Source organism: Coregonus clupeaformis, chromosome 30, assembly GCF_020615455.1.
Source record: "Coregonus clupeaformis isolate EN_2021a chromosome 30, ASM2061545v1, whole genome shotgun sequence".
NCBI lineage: Eukaryota > Metazoa > Chordata > Actinopteri > Salmoniformes > Salmonidae > Coregonus > Coregonus clupeaformis.
In genome coordinates, this window is record NC_059221.1 from 14,066,403 (window position 1) to 14,092,223 (window position 25,821).

The window sequence follows — 25,821 nt, forward strand, 5'->3', positions numbered from 1 at the left end:
CGCCTCTCCAATTAAATGTAAAAATCTGGTATTAATTGGTTGAATATTTCCCTACGGTATTTTGTGATTGGCAGATGAAACTTCGCTGTGAGCTGATTGGTCCAAGCATTGTTTCATGCAAATTGAACACGGTGTGACCCTGATGTTTTTATCAATGTATTTTCCTAGAATAAGATAATACATTTCTGAAGCATAATATTGACAGGAACATGAATGTACACACATTTGTTTACTTTCCACCACTATTAAAACATTGATAATATTCTGTCCCAAATTACCATATTTACTGTGCCAATTCAGGGCCCAGAAGGCCTATCAATTTCATTGTCACCATCCAAAGTCCATTACTGATGCAATAACAATCTCTAAACCACGGAAGAAGTTGTACTGCCAAGATTGATTTGTGTCGTAAGTTTTTATCTTTTACAAAATAACTCAAAATCATATTTATGTAAGTCTAATCAATGGTATATTCTATGGTTTATCAACAGTAAATTGATAGAGAATTTCATATACTGCAGTGATTCATTTTGTTCCATTAAAAAGGCTTGTTCTTGTTCTTATCAGTCCAGCTTTGTCATCATGTTATGGATCCGTAGAACCCAAAGTATACTGTTTTTACTGTTTATGAGTCCTTTAGTTGATCTGTGATAGACATTATCAGGGATCTGCTGCTCATAACATATTAATAGTGTGTATTATTTATCTTTTAGCTCTTATTCTGTCCCTTCGTTCTTCCCATTCCAAAACATTTACAAATGTTCAGAGAGCTACACTGAACAAAAATATAAACGCAACATGTAGTGTGGGTCCCATGTTTCATGAGCTGAAATAAAAGATCCCATTCATGTTTCAGCATGATAATTCACGGCCCCATGTCGCAAGGATCTGTACACAATTTCTGAAAACTGAAAATGTCCCAGTTCTTCATTGGCTTGCATACTCACCAGACATGTCCCCCATTGAGCATGTTTGGGATGCTCTGGATCAACGTGTACGACAGTGTGTTCCAGTTCCCTCCAATATTGAGCAACTTTGCACAGCCATTGAAGAGGAGTGGGACAACATTCCACAGGCCACAATCAACAACCTGATCCACTCTATGCGAAGGAGATGTGTCACGCTGCATGAGGCAAATGGTGGTCACACCAGATAATGACTGGTTTTCTGATCCAAGCCCATACCTTTTTTTAAAGGTATCTGTGACCAACAGATGCATAGGCTATCTGTATTCCCAGTCATGTGAAATCCATAGATTTGGGCCTAATTTATTTATTTCAATTGACTGATTTCCTTATATGAACTGTAAGACAGTAAAATCTTTGAAATTGTTGCATGTTATGTTTATATTTTTGTTCAGTTCTAATTACATAATTAGGCTATGATAACTGTTACATAGTTACAATGTGTGTCATATTTATTTCCTTCAATGAAGACGTGTATGTATTTCCCTGAATGCTGTGTATGTTGTTGTATATCATCATTTTTGCTCATTACTTTCAGCCTGTGACTCAGTTACCCTTCTTTCATAAATAAACCTAATTTTGCTTATGAATTGCAGACTCGTCTTCAAGGATGACTGTTTTTCTTCTATAGTCCAAACATTGATCCACTGAGATCCTATCAGTCCTATCATCATGACGAAAAGTGTGACTGTCACCTATGCCTTATGGGCAATTGGTGGACCGTTGGGCCTTCATCACCTGTACTTAGGAAGAGACAGCCATGCCCTGCTATGGATGCTCACCCTTGGGGGCTTTGGAGTGGGCTGGGCCAGAGAGTTCTTTCGTATCCCTGCATACGTGGGAGAAGCCAACCGGGAGACAGAAGGAGGGTTAAGAGATAGGAGAAGGCACCCTGTAGCCAGACCTCCACCTGTGAGCGTTGCCAGATTTGCTGGTCAGATTTCCGTAGGGATCTATTTCGGAACGGTGGCACTGATCGGCCTGAACTCACTGAGTTTCTTCTACCTGATTGTACTGCCGCTGTGTGTGGGCGCCGGGGTCCACCTGGTTTCCAGTGTGGGAGAGCAGACAACTGACCTACACAAGACCCTCATAGCCTGTGTCATCACCTCCCCTATCTTCTATGGCAGCACCATCTCCCCTCTGCCCATCAGTATCGCTGCCAGCGTCACAGCGTCACAGCACCGCAGGTTCAAAACCCATCCACCTTCTGGGAGTCAACAAGAACTGGGTATGTAGACCATGGCCCATGAGTTTACATCTCCAACCAACCATGTTCCACTATTACAATAGGCCAAAGTCCATCCAAACCTGCCTATAAAGGCCTTTTACAGCACGTACTATCTATAAAGTACTATTGATGTTGTTGGCCCCGGAGGCCGTTACTATAGAAGACATGCAGATACTATTGCTGCGGCTATATCTATAGAGTAGTACAATATATTGTCCTTCCTATGTTCTCAGTCATAAAAAAACACTATTTTCTCTTGGTGACTAACGCTGGATAAACAATTCTCATCCTTGTTACTAATAAGTGTATCCATATGTGTCTCTTTCTGTTGTCTGTAGGTCCTCGTCTGTACCGTTTGGCCCTAGTCTGGCTGGCATTCTCAGCTCCACTGGGGTACAGTATCTTCCACAACACCACAGCCACACTCTACTACCTGTCTGACTGTGTGGCAGCCCTGCTGGAGATGTTCTGGTTCTTTCCCTGGCTCCGCTCGGTGGTGGAGTATTTCCTGCTGCTACCCTACAGGTACAACCATAACCACAACTGACTAGAAACAAACAAACAAACAAACAAACAAACAAATATAAGTTTAAGAAGTTGCTGAATGAATCTTTTTAGGGATAGGATTTTGTTCTTGTGCATGCGTTTGAGTATGAACCCAGGAAGGTTAGTCCTGAGGCTGGTGGGAGGAGCTATAGGAGGACTGACTCATTGTAATGGCTGGAATGGAATATATAGAATGGAGTCAAATGTGGTTTCCATATGTTTGATCTGTTTGATACCTTTCTATTAATTCCATTCCAGCCATTACAATGATTATGTCCTCCTATGGCTCCTCCCACCAACCTCCTCTGGTCCGATGTATAATGAGGATCTTTCAAACCTAAACTGAACTAAACTAAAACCTATAGGATACTGGGTGCTTTCACGGGCTGGGGCCCCTCGGAAGAGAGCTGGAGGAAAGTTTTGGAGATATTGCTCACAGAGCGCAGTCAGAGGGAGAGAGAGGCACTGCACGTGAGTATGACTGTGTAACATTGAAACATTGAGCTATAGCAGAGTGGTATATACCATTGATGCTGCTGCTCCTGGGGTAGTTACTATAGTGAGATACAATTGATGTGGCTGCCTTTGGTGCAGTTACAATAGCATACATGCAGTCACATACTATTGATGCTGCTGGTTGGCTAAATGTTCTATATCTCAATGAGCATGCCCTTCTGTGCCTGCCTCATACTGTATATGTCTGTGTTGTGTTTCAGATGTTGTCAGTGAATAAGGATGCTTCTATGGAGGAGATAACACGTAGCTACAGAGAGCTGGTGAAGGTGTGGCACCCGGACCACAACCCTGGCAGCAAGATGGAAGAGGCACAGAAGATGTTTATACAGATCCAGGAAGCCTATGAGACTCTGCTCAGAAGACAGAAGCCTGATCATCGAAATAAGTGATTTCCCTCCTAGACCCCTGTCAACTCAAATGCCAATGAAGTGGCACAGACTTGGTCGTCCTCTCAGAGGATCAATTGTCATAATGTATTTTATCAAAGTCAAGAAGGTATACTTTCTAGATGCAGATTACATTTTGTAGTAGCCAGGTTGCTCTCTTTTTTTATTGATATGTATTTTATTCGATTTTCTCACACAAGCATGTCACACAGTTTCTTATAACAGGATTACAGCAGCATAGCAATGTTGTAAACAATTTCATGTTGTTCGACAGCTGTACATTGGGGTTGATGTTAAAACATATATTCTGTATCCAACCTGTTGATAATAGTGACTCCAATATTTAGGTTGCTCTCTTATAATAATACAAATAAATTGCTGCCATCTTGTGGTGAATTGTAGAACGCCAACTATAATGATTGTCAATTAATATAATTGAAAAATGCTATCTAGACCAGTACCCATACATCACACCTTTCTGATTTAAAATATATACTTTTTGATGCCTCAATAAATCTGCTGTTTTCCACATTTTTAATTATCCTGTGCATCGATGTTTTCGGCAATCACTGGCTGCTGATCAGGTTATGGTCGTCTTCTCTAGACGTTGCATGTATCAACCAATGGTTGCGTGCTACGTCATCGACTGTGCCGCCGGGCACCAAATTGCTATAACATTTGATGTGGTTAGCTTATAGGTAAAACCTATCCAGGCGTTGTAAGACCTGGTTTGCGTCATCAACGCCTGGGCAGAGGAACGCGCCCACATTGTATGCTATTCGGCCTGTATGCCAGCGGTCAGTGCTATCGGTGCTCCTTAGGACGTCCCTACCCTAAACCTAACCTAACCTTAACCATTTTAAATGTCAACTTCAATGGGTTGTGGAGGTCCCAAGGATCCCGGGTTGCACGGTCCCAACATGGGCCCGGAAGTTGTCAGGTAAAAGACAGACCCGGAGATGCTGCCGTCGCCAGAGACAACAAACAGATATTCTGACATTAAAAAACTACAACAATAGTCGTTCGCCAGGTAAGGAAGAGGGTGACGCACTTGTTAACAACAGCGTTTAGTCAAAGAAAGTAAAATGTTGGCAAGGATGTGTTTCGGGCTAGTTTAGGTAGGCTGGACAATAGAACGAATAAAATTTCACTGAAAAACGGCCAAAGAGCGTTGGTTGAGCTGGAACACTAGCGCGAGGCCAAAGCAAATGAATTGAAACGAACCTTCCCTTAGCCTCTTTTGAATGGAATGATCCTTAGAATTCAATTTTCCATAAATGGCACCAAAAAATGTATACCTTTTCATTTTACTACTACAATCTGTTCTTAGGACGAAACTGAAAAATAACAACTCGTGTAGAAAGTAAACATCGGCACCTCAATGGTGCCAAGTGTGCCTATGTCTGCATAATGAGGAAGTTGGAAAATAATGGCAACTTCTGACTATTTCTGGTTAGCGATCGATGACAGTGGAGTACGCTGCCCAGCCTTACATAATTAGAAAGAGGAGATTATCCTGATTAAAATGATGTCCTACTTGAAAAAATCAAAATATACACATTGCGAGATATTTGGCGAAATAGACATATGTCTGTGTAGTATTTTCCCATAGGGAAACAATGGGGCAGCCTCAGAATTCCAACAATAATGTATACTTTTTTACATTTGAAATGCTAGCTTTTGATGACAACGGAGTACGCTGCCAAGCCTTACATAATTAGAAAGAGGAGATTATCCTGATTAAAATGGTGTCTGACTTGAAAAAATCAAAATACACATTGCGAGTTATTTAGTGAAATAAACAGACATATCTATATTTCCCCTATAGGAAACAATGGGACGACCTCAGAGTCCCAAGAGTATTTTTGTTTGTTTGACGTTTTAACTACCAGCAATTGGTAACAGCATTATAAGCTGTCCAAATTTACATAATTATAAATAATAGGTTATCCTGATTGAAAATGGTGTAGAACTTCAAACCAATAAAATACATACATTTTGAGATATTTGGCGAAATAGACAGACATGTCCCTATTTTCCCAAAACAATGGCAGTCTGAAAGTTTATTTAACCAGCTTACCATTTATCTGCTGCTATTTGCCTTTTTTGTGTTAGAAATGTTGTGGTTTGAACTAGGCCTCTATGTGAAAGTGTGGCAATAACTTATTAACTTCTCATTATTCACAGATTTACTTCTCTGATGACATGACAGGCAGCACACCTGAATCTCAGCGAAGGCTCTTTTAAGAGCTACCAGATTTATTTAAAAAAAGCAAATGTTCTGTGTCCAGTGTCTGTGTTTATATGTTAAGGGGGTGTTACTTTGGCATATAATGTTACCCATGTAAAGAACGTGTTCTTAAAATAATTTTTATTTTATGGTTGTAAGTGATAAAATGAACTAGCAAATATTGTATATTTAACCATTCTGAGTAATTACTACTTCAGTAAGGATATACACTTTATTCAGTGACCTTATGTATAGAAACTTTGATGGTATGATCAGATTGTTAAAGAAATTGAATGAACTGCAATTAGTAAATCATTCCAATAGATGGCAGCATAAGACCACAAATGAAATTTCAGAAGCTCCGTTTTCTACCTGGATACACCACTCCCCCCCACCCCCATCCCTTTCCTTCACAGGAAAACTCCCGCGCGCTTTTTCTGTCCGTTTCCACACTGCTAATGCAAGAGGAAAGACTGAAAAAGCTTGTAACAGATTACTGTGAAGTAATATAATGATGAGTCATGTTTATTATTACCTGTTTTTATACTCATGTTTTGAAATTATACTTCATTATTATAACGATTATCAATAAGCCTGAACATTAATTCAGTCACCTCTGGTCGACAAAAACTTATTTTCCTAGTACACTCATTGTCAAATTCATCAACCAGCATCGAGCCGCTCTGCCTTCTCGCACAAGTAGCCAACTCTACAAGGGCCGCCAAAAGCTCGTACTGTCAGCGGCAGCGATCACGCTGTCTTCTCGCGCAAGCGAAGGGCATGTTAAGGTAAATTTGTTAACTGCGAGGGTTACGTGATGTAATTTATTCGCGGCCTGTTGAAGATGCAATCTTTTGTGTTTTCTGTTACTGTTATAAGAGATATTAAGATGGTTATATGATGCAAGTATACGAGATTTGCGCATCTGACTGGTGATTATTTAGCCGGGGTTCAATACCTACTATGGTTATTTATTTTTTGCTCTCCCAAAAGCAACACAGGCCTAATACGAGATATATACAGTGGGGAAAAAAGTATTTAGTCAGCCACCAATTGTGCAAGTTCTCCCACTTAAAAAGATGAGAGAGGCCTGTAATTTTCATCATAGGTACACGTCAACTATGACAGACAAAATGAGAAAAAAAAAAACAGAAAATCACATTGTAGGATTTTTTATGAATTTATTTGCAAATTATGGTGGAAAATAAGTATTTGGTCAATAACAAAAGTTTCTCAATACTTTTATATACCCTTTGTTGGCAATGACACAGGTCAAACGTTTTCTGTAAGTCTTCACAAGGTTTTCACACACTGTTGCTGGTATTTTGGCCCATTCCTCCATGCAGATCTCCTCTAGAGCAGTGATGTTTTGGGGCTGTTGCTGGGCAACACAGACTTTCAACTCCCCTCCAAAGATTTTCTATGGGGTTGAGATCTGGAGACTGGCTAGGCCACTCCAGGACCTTGAAATGCTTCTTACGAAGCCACTCCTTCGTTGCCCGGGCGGTGTGTTTGGGATCATTGTCATGCTGAAAGACCCAGCCACGTTTCATCTTCAATGCCCTTGCTGATGGAAGGAGGTTTTCACTCAAAATCTCACGATACATGGCCCCATTCATTCTTTCCTTTACACGGATCAGTCGTCCTGGTCCCTTTGCAGAAAAACAGCCCCTAAGCATGATGTTTCCACCCCCATGCTTCACAGTAGGTATGGTGTTCTTTGGATGCAACTCAGCATTCTTTGTCCTCCAAACACGACGAGTTGAGTTTTTACCAAAAACTTATATTTTGGTTACATCTGACCATATGACATTCTCCCAATCCTCTTCTGGATCATCCAAATGCACTCTAGCAAACTTCAGACGGGCCTCGACATGTACTGGCTTAAGCAGGGGGACACGTCTGGCACTGCAGGATTTGAGTCCCTGGCGGCGTAGTGTGTTACTGATGGTAGGCTTTGTTACTTTGGTCCCAGCTCTCTGCAGGTCATTCACTAGGTCCCCCCGTGTGGTTCTGGGATTTTTGCTCACCGTTCTTGTGATCATTTTGACCCCACGGGGTGAGATCTTGCGTGGAGCCCCAGATCGAGGGAGATTATCAGTGGTCTTGTATGTCTTCCATTTCCTAATAATTGCTCCCACAGTTGATTTCTTCAAACCAAGCTGCTTACCTATTGCAGATTCAGTCTTCCCAGCCTGGTGCAGGTCTACAATTTTGTTTCTGTTGTCCTTTGACAGCTCTTTGGTCTTGGCCATAGTGGAGTTTGGAGTGTGACTGTTTGAGGTTGTGGACAGGTGTCTTTTATACTGATAACAAGTTCAAACAGGTGCCATTAATACAGGTAACGAGTGGAGGACAGAGGAGCCTCTTAAAGAAGAAGTTACAGGTCTGTGAGAGCCAGAAATCTTGCTTGTTTGTAGGTGACCAAATACTTATTTTCCACCATAATTTGCAAATAAATTCATTAAAAATCCTACAATGTGATTTTCTGGATTATTTTTTCTCAATTTGTCTGTCATAGTTGACGTGTACCTATGATGAAAATTACAGGCCTCTCTCATCTTTTTAAGTGGGAGAACTTGCACAATTGGTGGCTGACTAAATACTTTTTTCCCCCACTGTGTGTGTATATATATATATATAGTGAGGGAAAAAAGTATTTGATCCCCTGCTGATTTTGTACGTTTGCCCACTGACAAAGACATGATCAGTCTATAATTTTAATGGTAGGTTTATTTGAACAGTGAGAGACAGAATAACAACAAAATAATCCAGAAAAATGCATGTCAAAAAATGTATACATCGATTTGCATTTTAATGAGGGAAATAAGTATTTGACCCCTCTGCAAAATATGACTTAGTACTTGGTGGCAAAACCCTTGTTGGCAATCAGAGGTCAGACGTTTCTTGTAGTTGGCCACCAGGTTTGCACCTATCTCAGGAGGGATTTTGTTCTACTCCTCTTTGCAGATCTTCTCCAAGTCATTAAGGTTTCGAGGCTGACGTTTGGCAACTCGAACCTTCAGCTCCCTCCACAGATTTTCTATGGGATTAAGGTCTGGAGACTCGCTAGGCCACTCCAGGACCTTAATGTGCTTCTTCTTGAGCCACTCCTTTGTTGCCTTGGCCGTGTGTTTTGGGTCATTGTCATGCTGGAATACCCATCCACGACCCATTTTCAATGCCCTGGCTGAGGGAAGGAGGTTCTCACCCAAGATTTGACGGTACATGGCCCTGTCCATCGTCCCTTTGATGCGGTGAAGTTGTCCTGTCCCCTTAGCAGAAAAACACCCCCAAAGCATAATGTTTCCAACTCCATGTTTGACGGTGGGGATGGTGTTCTTGGGGTCATAGGCAGCATTTCTCCTCCTCCAAACACGGCGAGTTGAGTTGATGCCAAAGAGCTCGATTTTGGTCTCATCTGACCACAACACTTTCACCCAGTTCTCCTCTGAATCATTCAGATGTTCATAGGCAAACTTCAGACGGGCCTGTATATGTGCTTTCTTGAGCAGGGGGACCTTGCGGGCGCTGCAGGATTTCAGTCCTTCACGGCGTAGTGTGTTACCAATTGTTTTCTTGGTGACTATGGTCCCAGCTGCCTTGAGATCATTGACAAGATCCTCCCGTGTAGTTCTGGGCTGATTCCTCACCGTTCTCATGATCATTGCAACTCCACGAGGTGAGATCTTGCATGGAGCCCCAGGCCGAGGGAGATTGACAGTTACTTTGTGTTTCTTCCATTTGCGAATAATCGCACCAACTGTTGTCACCTTCTCACCGATGGTCTTGTAGCCCATTCCAGCCTTGTGTAGGTCTACAATCTTGTCCCTGACATCCTTGGGGAGCTCTTTGGTCTTGGCCATGGTGGAGAGTTTGGAATCTGATTGATTGCTTCTGTGGACAGGTGTCTTTTATACAGGGAACAAGCTGAGATTAGGAGCACTCCCTTTAAGAGTGTGCTCCTAATCTCAGCTCGTTACCTGTATAAAAGACACCTGGGAGCCAGAAATCTTTCTGATTGAGAGGGGGTTAAATACTTATTTCCCTAATTTAAAATGCAAATCAATTTATAACATTTTTGACATGCGTTTTTCTGGATTTTTCTGTTGTTATTCTGTCTCTCACTGTTCAAATAAACCTACCATTAAAATTATAGACTGATAATTTATTTGTCAGTGGGCAAAAGTACAAAATCAGCAGGGGATCAAATACTTTTTTCCCTCACTATATATATATATATATATATATATATATATATATATATATAGTTGAAGTCGGAAGTTTACATACACCTTAGGCAAATACATTTAAACTCTGTTTTTCACCATTCCTGACATTTAATCCTAGTAAAAATTCCTAGTTTAGGTCATTTAGGATCACCACTTTATTTTAAGAATGTGAAATGGCAGAATAATAGTAGAGAATTATTTATTTGCTTTTATTTATTTCATCACATTCCCAGTGGGTCAGAAGTTTACATACACTCAATTAGTATTTGGTAGCGTTGCCTTTAAATTGTTTAACTTGGGTCAAACGTTTCGGGTAGCCTTCCACAAGCTTCCCACAATAAGTTTGGTGAATTTTGGCCCATTCCTCCTGACAGAGCTGGTGTAACTGAGTCAGGTTTGTAGGCCTCCTTGCTCGCACACGCTTTTTCAATTCTGGCCACACATTTTCTATAGGATTGAGGTTAGGGCTTTGTGATGGCCACTCCAATACCTTGACTTTGTTGTCCTTAAGCCATTTTGCCACAACTTTGGAAGCATGCTTGGGGTCATTGTCCATTTGGAAGACCCATTTGCGACCAAGCTTTAACTTCCTTACTGATGTCTTGAGATGTTGCTTCAATATATCCACATAATTTTCCTTCCTCATGATGCCATCTATTTTGTGAAGTGTACCAGTCCCTCCTGCAGCAAAACACCCCCACAGCATGAGGGTGCCACCCCGTGCTTCAAAGTTGGGATGGTGTTCTTCGGCTTGCAAGCCACCCCGTTTTTCCTCCAAACATATAGAACTGTTATGGCCAAAAAGTTCTATTTTTGTTTCATCAGACCAGAGGACATTTCTCCAAAAAGTATGATCCTTGTCCCCATGTGCAGTTGCAAACCGTAGTCTGGCTTTTCTATGGCGGTTTTGGAGCAGTGGCTTCTTCCTTGCTGAGCGGCCTTTCAGGTTATGTCGATATAGGACTTGTTTTACGTGGATATAGATAGTTTTGTACCTGTTTCCTCCAGCATCTTCACAAGGTCCTTTGCTGTTGTTCTGGGATTGATTTGCACTTTTCGCACCAAAGTACGTTCATCTCTAGGAGACAGAACGCGTCTCCTTCCTGAGCGGTATGAAGGCTGCGTGGTCCCATGGTGTTTATACTTGCATACTATTGTTTGTACAGATGAACGTGGTACCTTCAGGCGTTTGGAAATTGCTCCCAAGGATGAACCAGACATGTGGAGGTCTACAATATTTTTTCTGAGGTCTTGGCTGATTTATTTTTTGATTTTCCCATGATGTCAAGCAAAGAGGCACTGAGTTTGAAGGTAGGCCTTGAAATACATCCACAGGTACACCTGCAATTGACTCAAATTATGTCAATTAGCCTATCAGAAGCTTCTAAAGCCATGACATCATTTTCTGGAATTTTTCAAGCTGTTTAAAGGCACAGTCAACTTAGTGTATGTAAACTTCTGACCCACTGGAATTGTGATACAGTGAATCATAAGTGAAATAATCTGTCTGTAAACAATTGTTGGAAAAATTACTTGTGTCATGCACAAAGTAGATGTCCTAACCGACTTGCCAAAACTATAGTTTGTTAACAAGAAATGTGTGGAGTGGTTGAAAAACAAGTTTTAATGACTCCAACCTAAGTGTATGTAAACTTCCAACTTCAACTGTATGTGTGTGTATTATTTATATATATATATATATTAGGGCTGTCAAATGATTAAAATTTTTAATCAAATTAATCAGAATTTTCAGTGGATTAATCATGATTAATCACTATTTGCAATTACACCTGAATCCTAACCATTTTTTTTCTGAAATGCATACCAAAAGATAAATAACAGGACACAGATACATAATTTTCATATTATGTCTGTTTATTAACACATGATTTACTTGAGCCAAGACCTCTTTCCTTTTTTCTTTTTCGTTTTCATAGAGCTCGTGGATTTTCTTCATAACTGTGGCTCTTGACGGTGGCTTATAGAATGAGTCTTGAGACGCCACTTGCAAAACATCAAGGAAACCTGAGTCTTCTACAATGCTAATGGGTCTACAATCCTTTGCAATCCATTTTGCTATTGTGTTGGTCAAATTATCTGAGGTTGATTTTGTTAATTGCCTGCAAACATTCAGCGTGGTCTGGCGCAAACCACTTGCTGAATCTGACGGCCCAGCAAACGCATGTTTGGCGTTGACATGGTACTTCAAGCTTGAACAGCTCCGGTGAAATTGAAACTCCTTCTTACAAATCTTGCAAATAACCTTGTACTTGTTAACTGTACCATCATCATTCTTTTTATATTTGAATCCGTCAATAGGCCCACTTTGCTCACCTTGCTCCATCTCGCCTCTAGCTCCCAACCACTTTCCTGACCTGAATAATTTGTCACACTGCGCATGCGTGAAATGCGTTAAAAAAATTGACGTAATTAACAGCAAACAACTAATTAACGTCGTTAACGCGCTATTTTTGACAGCCCTAATATATATATATATATACACACACACACAGTGGGGGCAAAAAAGTATTTAGTCAGCCACCAATTGTGCAAGTTCTCCCACTTAAAAAGATGAGAGAGGCCTGTAATTTTCATCATAGGTACACGTCAACTATGACAGAAAAAAAATCCAGAAAATCACATAGTAGGATTTTTAATGAATTTATTTGCAATTTATGGTGGAAAACAAGTATTTGGTCAATAACAAAATTAATTGATTTGCATTTTAATGAGGGAAATAAGCGCCATGCTCTACCAACTGAGCTACACGGGGCCCTATATGTATGTATGTATGTATGTATGTATGTATGTATATGTAAAGTAATGAGGAACCATTTTAGAAAATCATGGGACACAGTCTTTGGTTACATGCTATTTTATGTCAATCATTTGCTGCTAAAGCCTATAACTGATGCTTCATGGTCTTATGCTGCCATCTATTGGAAATATTTAGCAATTAAAAGTGATTCATTCACATAAAGACATTGGTGAGGCAGCTGTAAAATAAAGTGTATCCAATTTCTGGACTTGCTTTACCAGTCAGGTTTAGGGTTACAGTTAGTGTTAGGGTTAGCATTACCGTGACCATTACAGCTATAGGTGCATTGTGTTACAAGTTAGGGTTAGAAAAAGGGTGACCATTACAGCTATATTGTGTTACAAGTCAGGGTTAGAGTAAGGGTTAGGATTACCGTGACCATTACAGCTATAGGTGCATTGTGTTACCAATCAGGGCTAGGGTTAAGGCTAAAATAGGTTATACCTAGGGTTAGGTTTTTTAAGGGGGAAAAATAATATGGGTTTATAGCTCTCTTGCGCCTCACTGTGGCCTTCTGTGCGTACTACATAACTCACTCGCGACACTTGCTAGGCTCATAATCTGAGGTAGCAATTATGTCAGATCTACAAATCAATGAGCTAGACCTATCCATTTGGTTTGCAACTCAGTAAACCTGTGCAGCATTCGCTCAATTCGATGCCTACGAACAAACCGATTTCGACGCAAATCAAATTACCCAGCAGCCACTTACAAACAACAAATCGTCAAAAAAAAGAAGGTAATTCCTTAATAGAAAAATGTCTTCTGGCTGTTAAAATCGGCCACATCTTGAAAAAGAGTACAGGGACGTGCGTTTTGTTCAGGTTTATACCTTTTTCAGAAAAAATATATGGTTAACCATGGCCAGAAAATGTCTAACGTTTGATGGCTATGCGCCAGCCATCTTTAGCACTGTGGGTCACAACAATGTGTACCCAGGCGAAAAGTGAGCTTGCTCACGAAGTAACCGTAAGCGTGTTATAATAAATTACCTGAGGTAAGCCTCCGAGTTCAACGTGGTCACGTCTCATTGCCAACAATAGCGAAGCAGGCATTGTGACGTAGAACAATGGGCTGGGAATAGAACGTTCGGAAAGCGAGTTGGTGCCACGGTGCTCAATATAACTAATAAGAGCTGGCAAGGCCTGTTTTTTTTCGCGATTACTTCAAAATTACGGCAAGCAGTTGGGACATATGGGAATATTATGAAACTGGGCTCCACGGCGGATGCAATGAACTAGTGTTTATCAGAAAAAAGCGTTGTTAAAAATGTCATGTATCCAGCCTAGTTTAGGTGGTGGGTGCAATAGCAACGTCTCAGAAGAAACATTATTCCTTTACTTTGACTGACATGTCATTTTCGGATGACAGCTGCATCAATCGGGGAAGTGCCCATCTAAATGGCATTTGTGTTGACTTTTGATGCTTGTTTGCACCAATATGAATGTACCGCGCCCTTATTAACCTGTCACGTTCCATCATCAGCTTGTTCCATCATAGCCAGCACAGTGACATGGGAACACGAGACGAATGTCAGGGGCATATTCATTCCACCGATTCTGTTGCAAAACGTTTCTTGAACGGAAGCAAACGGAACGAAAAGGGGCGGGACCTACCTGAATTTGTCCAACAGAAACTCTCGTTTTGCTGTGTTTGCTTCCATTTGGTTCTAAAGGGTAAATGGTTTCCGTAATGAATTCACCCCAGGAATGTCTTCCATTAATATGATTGGTGCACCGGCGGTACCAAAGGCTGGGAGGTAGCGTATTCATTATGCCGATTCTGTTGCAAAACGTTTCTTCAACGGAAGCAAACGAAACGGGAGGGACCTACCTGCATTTGTCCAATATAATCTCTCGTTTTAGTTGCAAAACTGTTTGGCTAATGATTACACAGCTGTTGCTTCTGCACTGCCAATAAATGTTCTATCTGTCTCCACCTCTGCTGTCTGCTCCATGTGTCCATCCTCTTGCTGTCTCCACCTCTGCTGTCTGCTCCATGTGTCCATCCTCTTGCTGTCTCCACCTCTGCTGTCTGCTCCATGTGTCCATCCTCTTGCTGTCTCCACCTCTGCTGTCTGCTCCATGTGTCCATCCTCTTGCTGTCTCCACCTCTGCTGTCTGCTCCATGTGTCCATCCTCTTGCTGTCTCAACCTCTGCTGTCTGCTCCATGTGTCCATCCTCTTGCTGTCTCCACCTCTGCTGTCTGCTGCATGTGTCCATCCTCGTGCTGATGGATGGATAGCTTTATATTGGCCCCACCAGGATCAGTAACCAAAATGTTAACTGTGGGTTTGATTAGAATTAGCAACATTTAAAATATATGAGAATAATAAAATGATTGTTTGATTTATCTATCATGATGATAAACCAGAGAAATGTGATAAAACATGTACCCCACATTTCCTGGGTATGTGGTGGAGGAGGGAGGAGAGTTCAAGTCTCACACCTCAGCACTGACTATAAATGTTGAACTTCTCATATGTGCATTTCCTGGCAACTGAGGATAGGTGATCTAGATAGACTAGAGCAAAGTACCAGTTAGACGCACAATACAAAGACTTGTGTGAAACAATTTATTACTGCTTTTACTGCAGTCAGATATTTGAAAAAGAAAGCTGCTATAAAGAATACATTTAACATGGTGAGCATCATACAATTGTAACCAAAATGGCATCAATTTGAATGACAAGTGGGCATGCTCAAGATGAAAGATTGTTGTATGCTAGAATATCTCATGAGTGGGACCACATCATTGCTCTGACTTGTCTGTTTCTGTTTTTCTCTCTGTGCCATAGTCAGCTGGTGAGAGAATGAATGCTGATGACTGCAATGGACGTTCATATATGTCAGGTATGGAAAAAACAGTGGATGTTTCTTGTGCTACCAAGTCTTATTCCAGAAAGTACACTACCGGTCAAAAGTTTTCAAACACCTACTCATTCAAGGGTTTTTCTTTATTTTTACTATTTTCTACATTGTAGAATAATAGTGAAGATGTCAAAACTATGAAATAACACATAAGGAATCATGTACAGTGGGGAAAAAAAGTATTTAGTCAGCCACCAATTGTGCAAGTTCTCCCACTTAAAAAGATGAGAGAGGCCTGTAATTTTCATCATAGGTACACGTCAACTATGACAGACAAAATGAGAAAAAGAAATCCAGAAAATCACATTGTAGGATTTTTTATTAATTTATTTGCAAATTATGGTGGAAAATAAGTATTTGGTCAATAACAAAAGTTTCTCAATACTTTGTTATATACCCTTTGTTGGCAATGACACAGATCAAAAATTTTCTGTAAGTCTTCACAAGGTTTTCACACACTGTTGCTGGTATTTTGGCCCATTCCTCCATGCAGATCTCCTCTAGAGCAGTGATGTTTTGGGGCTGTCGCTGGGCAACACTGACTTTCAACTCCCTCCAAAGATTTTCTATGGGATTGAGATCTGGAGACTGGCTAGGCCACTCCAGGACCTTGAAATGCTTCTTACGAAGCCACTCCTTCGTTGCCCGGGCGGTGTGTTTGGGATTATTGTCATGCTGAAAGACCCAGCCACGTTTCATCTTCAATGCCCTTGCTGATGGAAGGAGGTTTTCACTCAAAATCTCACGATACATGGCCCCATTCATTCTTTCCTTTACACGGATCAGTCGTCCTGGTCCCTTTGCAGAAAAACAGCCCCAAAGCATGATGTTTCCACCCCCATGCTTCACAGTAGGTATGGTGTTCTTTGGATGCAACTCAGCATTCTTTGTCCTCCAAACACGACGAGTTGAGTTTTTACCAAAAAGTTATATTTTGGTTTCATCTGACCATATGACATTCTCCCAATCCTCTTCTGGATCATCCAAATGCACTCTAGCAAACTTCAGACGGGCCTGGACATGTACTGGCTTAAGCAGGGGGACACGTCTTGCACTGCAGGATTTGAGTCCCTGGCGGTGTAGTGTGTTACTGATAGTAGGCTTTGTTACTTTGGTCCCAGCTCTCTGCAGGTCATTCACTAGGTCCCCCCGTGTGGTTCTGGGATTTTTGCTCACCGTTCTTGTGATCATTTTGACCCCACGGGGTGAGATCTTGCGTGGAGCCCCAGATCGAGGGAGATTATCAGTGGTCTTGTATGTCTTCCATTTCCTAATAATTGCTCCCACAGTTGATTTCTTAAAACCAAGCTGCTTACCTATCGCAGATTCAGTCTTCCCAGCCTGGTGCAGGTCTACAATTTTGTTTCTGGTGTCCTTTGACAGCTCTTTGGTCTTGGCCATAGTGGAGTTTGGAGTGTGACTGTTTGAGGTTGTGGACAGGTGTCTTTTATACTGATAACAAGTTCAAACAGGTGCCATTAATACAGGTAACGAGTGGAGGACAGAGGAGCCTCTTAAAGAATAAGTTACAGGTCTGGTGAGAGCCAGAAATCTTGCTTGTTTGTAGGTGACCAAATACTTATTTTCCACCATAATTTGCAAATAAATTCATAAAAAATCCTACAATGTGATTTTCTGGAGATTTCTTTTTCTCAATTTGTCTGTCATAGTTGACGTGTACCTATGATGAAAATTACAGACCTCTCTCATCTTTTTAAGTGGGAGAACTTGCACAATTGGTGGCTGACTAAATACTTTTTTTTCCCACTGTAGTAACCAAAAAAGTGTTAAACAAACCAAATATATTTTATATTTGAGATTCTTCAAAGTAGCCACCCTTTGCCTTGATGACAGCTTTGCACACTCTTGGCATTCTCTCAAGGACACATTTCCACCGGTCTAATGTCCATTGCTCATGTTTCTTGGCCAAAGCAAGTCTCTTCTTCTTGTTGGTGTCCTTTAGTAGTGGTTTCTTTGCAGCAATTCGACCATGAAGGCCTGATTCACACAGTCTCCTCTGAACAGTTGATGTTGAGATGTGTCTGTTACTTGAACTCTGTGAAGCATTCATTTGGGCTGCAATTTCTGAGGCTGGTACCTCTAATGAATTTATCCTCTGCAGCAGAGGTAACTCTGGGTCTTCCATTCTTGTGGCAGTCCTCATGAGAGCCAGTTTCATCATAGCGCTTGATGGTTTTTGCGACTGCACTTGAAGAAACTTACTTATTTGAGCTATTCTTGCCATAATATGGTCTTTTACCAAATAGGGCTATCTTCTGTATACCCCCTACCTTGTCACAACACAACTGATTGGCTCAAACGCATTAAGAAGGAAAGAAATTCCACAAATTAACTTTTAAGAAGACACACATGTTAATTTAAATGCATTCCAGGTGACTACTTCATGAAGCTGGTTGAGAGAATGCCAAGAGTGTGTAAATCTGTCATCAAGGCAAAGGGTGGTTATTTGAAGAATCTCAAATATAAAATATATTTTGATTTGTTTAACACTTTTTTGGTCACTACATGATTCCATATGTGTTATTTCATAGTTTTGATGTCTTAACTATTATTCTACAATATAGAAAATAGTAAAAATAAAGAAAAACCCTTGAATGAGTAGGTGTTCTAAAACTTTTGACCGGTAGTGTATTTATTAGAAGTAACAAAATTGGTATAATTATATTTAGGGCTTGTTCAATACATGGAGTACGAGTGCATACTGTATGTGTGTGTGTGTCCGATTTTGTGTGTCTTCACAGGCAGTGGAGGAGAGTCAGCGACGGAGCGATGTGAATTCTATGGAGGTCTGAGGGTTCCAACAGTGACCACTCCAAACAGTCAACAGTCCTCTCCAAACAGATCTCTTATTGGTCAGTCATCACAACACACTGAGTGTACAAAACATTAAGAACACCTTCCTAATATTGACATAAACTGGTGCGCCTGGCACTTACTACCATAACCCGTACAAAGGCACTAAAATATTTTGTCTTGCCCATTTAACCTCTGAATGGCACACATACACACTCCATGTCTCAAGGCTTAAAAATCGTTATTTAACCTGTCTCCTCCCCTTCATCTACACTGATTGAAGTGGATTTAAGTGACATCAATAAGGGATCATAGCTTTCACCTGGATCCACCTGGTCAGTCTATGTCATTGAAAGAGCTGGTGTTCGTAATGTTTTGTACAGTGTATGTATGTCTCCTATCTATGATCTCTGAAACCTATTGACTGTACTGTATTTAATATATCACATGCAAAACTGACTGAAAGAACACTGGCAGTTATCTCACTTGATTAATTATTTCCATATGATACATTTTTATTTGTATTTCAATATATAAAGATTTACTTCAGTGCAATTTTAAAAGTTCTGATGATTTTGAACAAAGTGTCTCTCCCGTCTCCACTTTCCTTAGTGAACTCCATTAAGGTAGAACTGTACAGTGACAATGAGCCTGCAGGTTCTCCACAGCCAGAGAGAAGAGATGGAGAGAGGGATGCCAGAGGGGACAAGACAGAAGAGGGGAGTGGAGTATGGGGAGGACCAGGAAAGGGTTACGAGGAGCTGGCCAGTCCTCAGCCTGCATCCCAATGTGACGTGTGTGGAATGGTCTGCATCGGGCCCAATGTACTGACGGTGCACAAACGCAGCCACACAGGTGAGGATGGATAGACTGCAGGTTAGACCTCATAGGCCTCACTCCTTTGGCTTAGCTTTATAAATGGTGATTCAATATGGATCGACTACCTTGCTACAACTTGATAGTATTGACATGGATAACGAGGAATGAATTGTGTGTTTGTGTATCTATCTGTGTGTGGGTGTGTATATATTGTCAGGTGAGCGTCCATTCCAGTGTACCCAGTGTGGAGCCTCTTTCACCCAGAAGGGGAACCTGCTGCGCCACATAAAGCTGCACTCTGGAGAGAAAGCCTTTAAATGTCCCTTCTGTAACTACGCCTGTCGCCGCCGGGACGCACTCTCTGGACACATCCGCACACACGCTGGTAAGACACAGTAGCCTGCTTTCTAATGTCAAGCCAGGAAACTGGTAAGACCATTTGGGCTCTAAGTGGGCTCAGTGGGACCAGATGGGGAATAGAGCCTCAACCAGCCTCAGTCCCATTGTGTTGTAACAAGGTATTAGCTCACTATGTTATGTAATAGTAATGTAATACCATCACTTCTCAGTATTAACTGTCTACACTTCGTACTACATTTTGCATCTAGAAAAGGTACAAATCTATAGCACAATGCAAGTGATTGCATTAGAAAAGTCCATTGAGCTCTAGAGTGGGGTTCAGAGGAAATAGATACATATCGTCTTTACAGGAATGTAAGTTACCACGTGCAAGAAATGACATTTAAATGTATTCAAAACAGGATGTCCTGTTGGTGTTTTTCAATTTAATGTAGACATGCATTCAACAGGTGTTGATAGAGACAGGCAAGCCTTGGTGGGTCTCTGCTTTGCTGTTCAGAACAAATAGGTTCATTTTCGAAGAAAGCAAACTTGCACAATGTCGGATTTCGGTGAAATGACGTCAGTTTCTCCGACTCTTGGTAATTGGAACGTTGCGGTGGAGAGTTGGAGGTTTTTTAACATCGTAGGCGTGGAACATAGAACAATTTCGGGAATTCACGGAGAAGGGGAAGTACATAGTGTAACGACTAAGTCATGAACTAGTACTGAATGATTGAATAAAACTCTAATTATGCACAACTACATGTATCTTTTTATTTTACTTACTTGCAGGAATAACTAACTTCCCTCTGAAACAATCAGTAGTCTTGTCATATTTTGTTGACCTCATTTTATCAAAACAGACCAAAAGAGAAGCATACATGACTCATTGATTGACCCATGAATTGCTGTGTTTCTGTGCTGCAGTGTCCTCTCTGACAGTGGGTAAACTTTACAAATGCAGTTACTGTGGTCGTAGCTACAAGCAGCAGAGTACCCTGGAGGAACACCTTGAACGCTGCCACAACTACCTAAAGAGTCTACAGGACCATCAGCCAGCATTCAGCACTGACCACACTGCACAGGGTAACATACATACACAGCTTAATGTAAAATCTACAGGGTAACACACATTGACTCTGTCATCATCCACACAACACAAGCTTGCAGAAATGCACTTTGCTCCTTCATGTTGTGTTAGTTCAATCTGAGCTCACTGGCCCAGTCAGTGTACTGTGAACCTGAAGACACAGATCTGTGTTTGCATTATGATGTCAATGGAGTGTCTATTTGAACAGAGTCTGTAATGTTTTGTGTAGGGAAGGAGTCCCCAGGCATGGAGCCGATGCCTGAGCCAGAGCCTGTCCTCCAGCCGTCCACTGAGAAACTGTCCTTCATAGACAGGCTGGTCAACAGCGTCACCAAACGCAAGAGGTCCACACCACAGAAGTTTCTGGGTGAGTTTTTTTTCTCCAGTTTATATATTTCCATGTTCCTGAAGGTATTGAAACCCAACATTGCTTTAACGTGATGGTACAGTCTTATGAATCTGAGGTTGTCAACACGGATGTGCCCTTTTCTTTACAGGAGAAAAGCACCTGAGGCTCAACAAGCGTGATCTACCTTATGAACGATCCCCTGGCCCTGAAAAGGTTAAGAATGGGGATCTGCACTCTCACCTTGAGGGAGAAGCTGGTGCTGCAGGGTTAGCAGGGATGGGGGGCAGGTTCCTCCGCAGCTGTGGAGGTGGTGAGGACCCTGGGTCTAAGCGACCTCAGCTGGCCCTGCCCCTGCCCTACCCTGCCTGCCTGTCCGACTCCAGACCAGTCATCAGCTCTGTTTACAGCCACCTGACTCCTCTGGGTCCCCAGGTCAATGGTGGAGCTGGAAATGGTGAGGGTGTAGGTGTGGTAGTGGCCATGTCTATGGAGCTCGCTGGACGGGAAGCAGGCGAGAGACACAAGAATGTACCCTCAGGTCACAGCCACATCCACAGGCTCACTGTCAGCAACGGCCCAAGCAACGGCTGCCACGATTTCAAAGACAAGTCCGACACGGAGGGCACAGCAGAGGAGCAGCTGTTTACAGCTCCAGCCAGCAACTCCAACAACCACCACCTCCTCCCTCATCTACGTTACCTATCTCCAGGCCTGCCCCGCAGCCGCACCCACCTCCGTCCAAACCCCAGCCAGGCCAACGACCCAGACATAGAAAGAGAGCGAAGAGACAGGGCCTGCCCCGTTCCCATCGTCACCACCATCCCCACTACTGTGAAGGGATCAGGAACCCCCGGTTTAGGGACACCCCCCATCTCCAGGGAGGCTTCTATACAGGTGGTGGACGGGGAGGGGCGAGCGGTGCGGTCATTCCGCTGTGAGCACTGTCGCATGTTCTTCCTGGACCATGTGATGTTCACCATCCACATGGGCTGCCACAGCATCCGCCAGCCCTTCCAGTGCAGCGTCTGTGGCCACCACAGCCGGGACCGCTACCAGTTCACCTCGCACATCATCCGCGGGGAGCACCAGGTGGGCTGAGGAGGGGAGTTAAAGTGGCGATCCGGTCCCAACTTGGCCCTACCCCTTCAATGTTTACACATATCTGAAGGGTCTGGAAAGGGATAATCAGTGTAGTGGTGGAGCTTTCACTGAATTGCTTCCACCTTACAGATTTACACACATCAAAGGGTACGGCCAAGGGTAGGAGTGGGAGCGAATTGGGACTGGCTGGGGTAGGTGTGGTGAGGGAGGGAGGGGCAGAGGTGTCTGCTGCTTTAGGAAGACATGGGCTCAGGTTTGTTCTGCACCACATTACACACAGACAGACACACTGCCTTAACTGTTACATAGCAGCAACCCTAGATCATCCTGCTGTGACTGAGAGATTGCATATTGTTTACAACCGTTAATTTAATGATTTTTAGAGTACGTGATCATGTGTAAAGGAAATGATGATGAACGTGAAATATCCTGCCTAAGGTGACGTGGGTCCTTTTCTGTGGATGGTTACAGATTTCAGGGGTGGAGAAGTAGAGAGTTAATAGGAGCCTTATAATTCTGGTGCAGATCAGACTCTTGACCCGTCCAGTGATAGATAGGGCTTGACTGAGGTGGTCATATGGGATTGAGGATTGCACTTTTAGATTATTTGCTTAAATGTGATAATAGTGTGAAGTGAAAATGACTTTTAGCTTTGGAGGGTATTTTTTTCTGAGATTGCTGTATTACACTGATAAATTATATTGTAACGCTTTACATTATGACTTTGTATAAGAAGAATGCTCTGCACATCAGATGAACAGTGTTTTATAGGGTTTTCTTAATGAGACGGGGCCATCTACAGAACTGGGTAATGTATTGGTCTGTCCCTCCACTTAAAATGGGTGCTTCATTGACCATATTGTGACTGACAATATGTCCTGTCTTGTAATCTCCATCCCAATTTACAGAGGTGACTCAATGTCAACTTCCACAGAATGTTGTAATTTTGCACTGAATGGTCCAGGAAACGAGGACTACTTTGATGGGTAGACTCCAGTTGCACAAATGGAAACTGAATAGTGAGAAAAGCACTTACAAAATATTTCAGTCTATCGAAGTTGATCCATTTTTGTATAGGTATGTGAATATCGGTATGTTGTAGTGTGCGTTTAGCATAGTTTTGGTAGATATGGTCAGCTATATCCCAAATAGTGTCCAGCCACAGCACAAGCAACCCATTAATCCAGAAAATGTTACCTCCTGCTATTTTAAAGCAACCCGGAAACCTCTAAATGTATTTGAGTTTGTCGTTGTAGTGTGTGGAGTGTATAACGTTTCAGACCAAATTCAGTATTTTATGTGAAATGTTTAGTCTGTTTGCATCCTCCTGTGAAAAAGGGCAAACAAATGTATGGGTTCTTCAAAAAAACTCAAATCAAATTGTACTATGAATGCACTTGATGTACATAGGATCATTCTATGATGTGTGAATGTGCTTATCAGTTTCTCATTCATTTATCCTTTCCACTGTGTGATGACAAATGAATGATGTATGAACTGTGATGGAACCTCAAGCAACAACAGAGAAATCAGGGTTGCCAGGTCTAGCTAAAATTTCTAGCCCAATGACCAGAAAACCGGGCCATTTTCTTTTTTTCAGCAAGAAAGGAGTTGCCACATTTATACAATAAACAATTTTTCCATAATGTTATCAAGCCAATTAAGAAGGAATATCAACATAACTTGTAACTACATTAGAATCAGTTTGTTTTTTTAATCAAAATAATATTTATTGCGAATAAACTAATTTGATTATATCGCAAGAGAAAATATAACTCGCCCTTATTAAACTCACCAGATAATTTTTCATCAATGGATGTCGATTTAAATTGTTTGACTGCTATGATTAAGCAATAATGCACAAGGGGATATGGTATGTGGTCAGTATACCACAGCTAAGGGCTGTTCTTAAGCATGACACAATGCGGAATGCCTGGATACAGCCGTTAGCCGTGGTATATTGGCCATATACCACAAACCCTCAGGGTGCCTTATTGCTATTATAAACTGGTTACCAACATAAAAGTACATTTTTGACATACCCATAGTATACAGTCTGATATACCACGGCTTTCAACCAATCAGCATTCAGGGCTCGAACCCGTTTATAATTGTAAATAAATCCCTTTTGCGCATGTGCATAACTATAGATAAATCCGACCGGAGAGTTTGAGTGATGAAAATTGGACAGAGCATCTCGAAATCTCTGAGCAAGAAACACTTGGAGAACATAAAAAACAAATGTTAGGCTATTTTTTGGCAATTGTGCTGTTATTATGTGCCAGATGTTAAGACTACAAACCGTTATAAATGGCCCATTTGCGAGATCGACTGCATAGGCTACAGATTAAAATCTGAGTTTATGATTGTAATTCAATTTTGCCATGGTTTGCTTGGATAAACTCGGTAGCCTATAGCTCCTGATAGGCCTACATCTCTTTCAGATAGACTACAGTAGCCTAGACAAGATATAGGCTAGATGTAAACTAAACGATTTAGCAGCTTGCTTAGTTCAAATTAACAGACTAATTTATTCAAAATGAATAGATTTCGAGGTAAGAAGTGCTTGTGTTTCCCAATAGCCTGCTGGGGTCATAATTTCAATCACTGAATTAAATATGAATATTATTTATATGAATTAAATATGCTTGTTAATAACTGCCAGTGTTGTTGACAAGCATATATTTTTTTTAACCTGTAGCCTAATCTGACTACTGTTCCCGTCAATCTAATGTTCTAACAACTGATCGGCAATTGCGATAGAGCTTTGATAACTTCAAATTGTATTATCCAAACATGTCCATTAATAATAACACAAGGCTACAACAACAATAAACTGAAGTTATAGGCTATTTATGAAATTGGTTTGCCAGCTCCAGGTAGGTTACACAAGTGGCACAAATTCATTTGCAATGACTCCAGTGATATCGTAATTTCAATATATGTATTGTATCAAATAGTAGCCTACAATGGAATATAAATTAATAGGCTACTTGATGGCCAACAGAGAAGCAAATGTATCATTCTCCACATTTAATGTCAGTTTCATTGAGGACTTTTCCCAATAAGAAGAACTACTCGAGGGAGTTCCATAACTTCCATTTCAAATTTCCACTCCGGCAAGCAGACCCCGAGACCCAAGAACTGAGCATTCATAAAACACTTCGCTTGATACAGTTTCATTGAAGAAAAGTCAACATTAGAATGCAGTTTAAACCACCACCGAGCGAATTTATGTAATGCGCTCTAGTGCGCCCAATGTTGTTTTCCAGTGCTTTGTCTCCATTTATTTGTTGATGTGCATCAGTTCTAGCGTATTAATCTGTTTTATGGAAAAAGGGTTGGAAATAGGGATCTCCATAATGACAATCTAAATAGCCTACATACAACTGGTAAAAGGTTGTCTCGACGTTCGCGCAGCTCTTTCCTCTCGCTCACGTGACTCAGCCAATAGCTGTAGCGCTCTCTCAACACACCCACCCTTCCGGCCCTCCCCACCACTCACTCAGCA

At 41.5% G+C, this 25,821-nt stretch overlaps 2 protein-coding genes across 3 annotated transcripts; both read left to right on the forward strand.

Annotated features, from left to right (window-relative positions):
- The first annotated feature begins 353 nt into the window (after positions 1–353).
- dnajc22 (DnaJ (Hsp40) homolog, subfamily C, member 22) lies at positions 354–4,178 on the forward strand. Its single transcript, XM_041857989.2, has 5 exons — positions 354–408; positions 1,562–2,196; positions 2,535–2,721; positions 3,108–3,213; positions 3,459–4,178. The coding sequence occupies exons 2-5, from the start codon at positions 1,638–1,640 to the stop codon at positions 3,645–3,647; spliced, it is 1,041 nt and encodes a 346-aa protein (XP_041713923.1). The 5' UTR covers positions 354–408; positions 1,562–1,637; the 3' UTR covers positions 3,648–4,178.
- A 232-nt stretch (positions 4,179–4,410) lies between these two features.
- Positions 4,411–23,961, forward strand: LOC121545858 (zinc finger protein Eos). 2 transcript variants are annotated; one of them, XM_041856734.2, is made up of 8 exons: positions 4,411–4,674; positions 15,723–15,777; positions 18,558–18,668; positions 19,222–19,464; positions 19,646–19,813; positions 20,698–20,856; positions 21,090–21,227; positions 21,358–23,961. In XM_041856734.2, the coding sequence occupies exons 2-8, from the start codon at positions 15,738–15,740 to the stop codon at positions 22,305–22,307; spliced, it is 1,809 nt and encodes a 602-aa protein (XP_041712668.1). In that variant the 5' UTR covers positions 4,411–4,674; positions 15,723–15,737; the 3' UTR covers positions 22,308–23,961. The 2 variants fall into 2 exon arrangements, with proteins under 2 accessions (XP_041712668.1, XP_041712667.1); XM_041856733.2 differs by lacking the exon at positions 4,411–4,674 and adding an exon at positions 15,380–15,568.
- Positions 23,962–25,821: the final 1,860 nt, after the last annotated feature.

Bases quoted from the DNA above. Each gene is read 5' to 3' on its own strand.
- LOC121545858 (XM_041856733.2), top strand. The intron at 18,669-19,221 runs GTCAGTCATCAC...CACTTTCCTTAG, and splicing joins TCCAAACAGATCTCTTATTG to TGAACTCCATTAAGGTAGAA. The intron at 19,814-20,697 runs GTAAGACACAGT...TCTGTGCTGCAG, and splicing joins ACACATCCGCACACACGCTG to TGTCCTCTCTGACAGTGGGT.
- dnajc22 (XM_041857989.2), top strand. From the start codon at position 1,638: ATGACGAAAAGTGTGACTGTCACCTATGCCTTATGGGCAATTGGTGGA. The intron at 2,722-3,107 runs GTACAACCATAA...TAAAACCTATAG, and splicing joins TTCCTGCTGCTACCCTACAG to GATACTGGGTGCTTTCACGG. The intron at 3,214-3,458 runs GTGAGTATGACT...GTTGTGTTTCAG, and splicing joins GGGAGAGAGAGGCACTGCAC to ATGTTGTCAGTGAATAAGGA.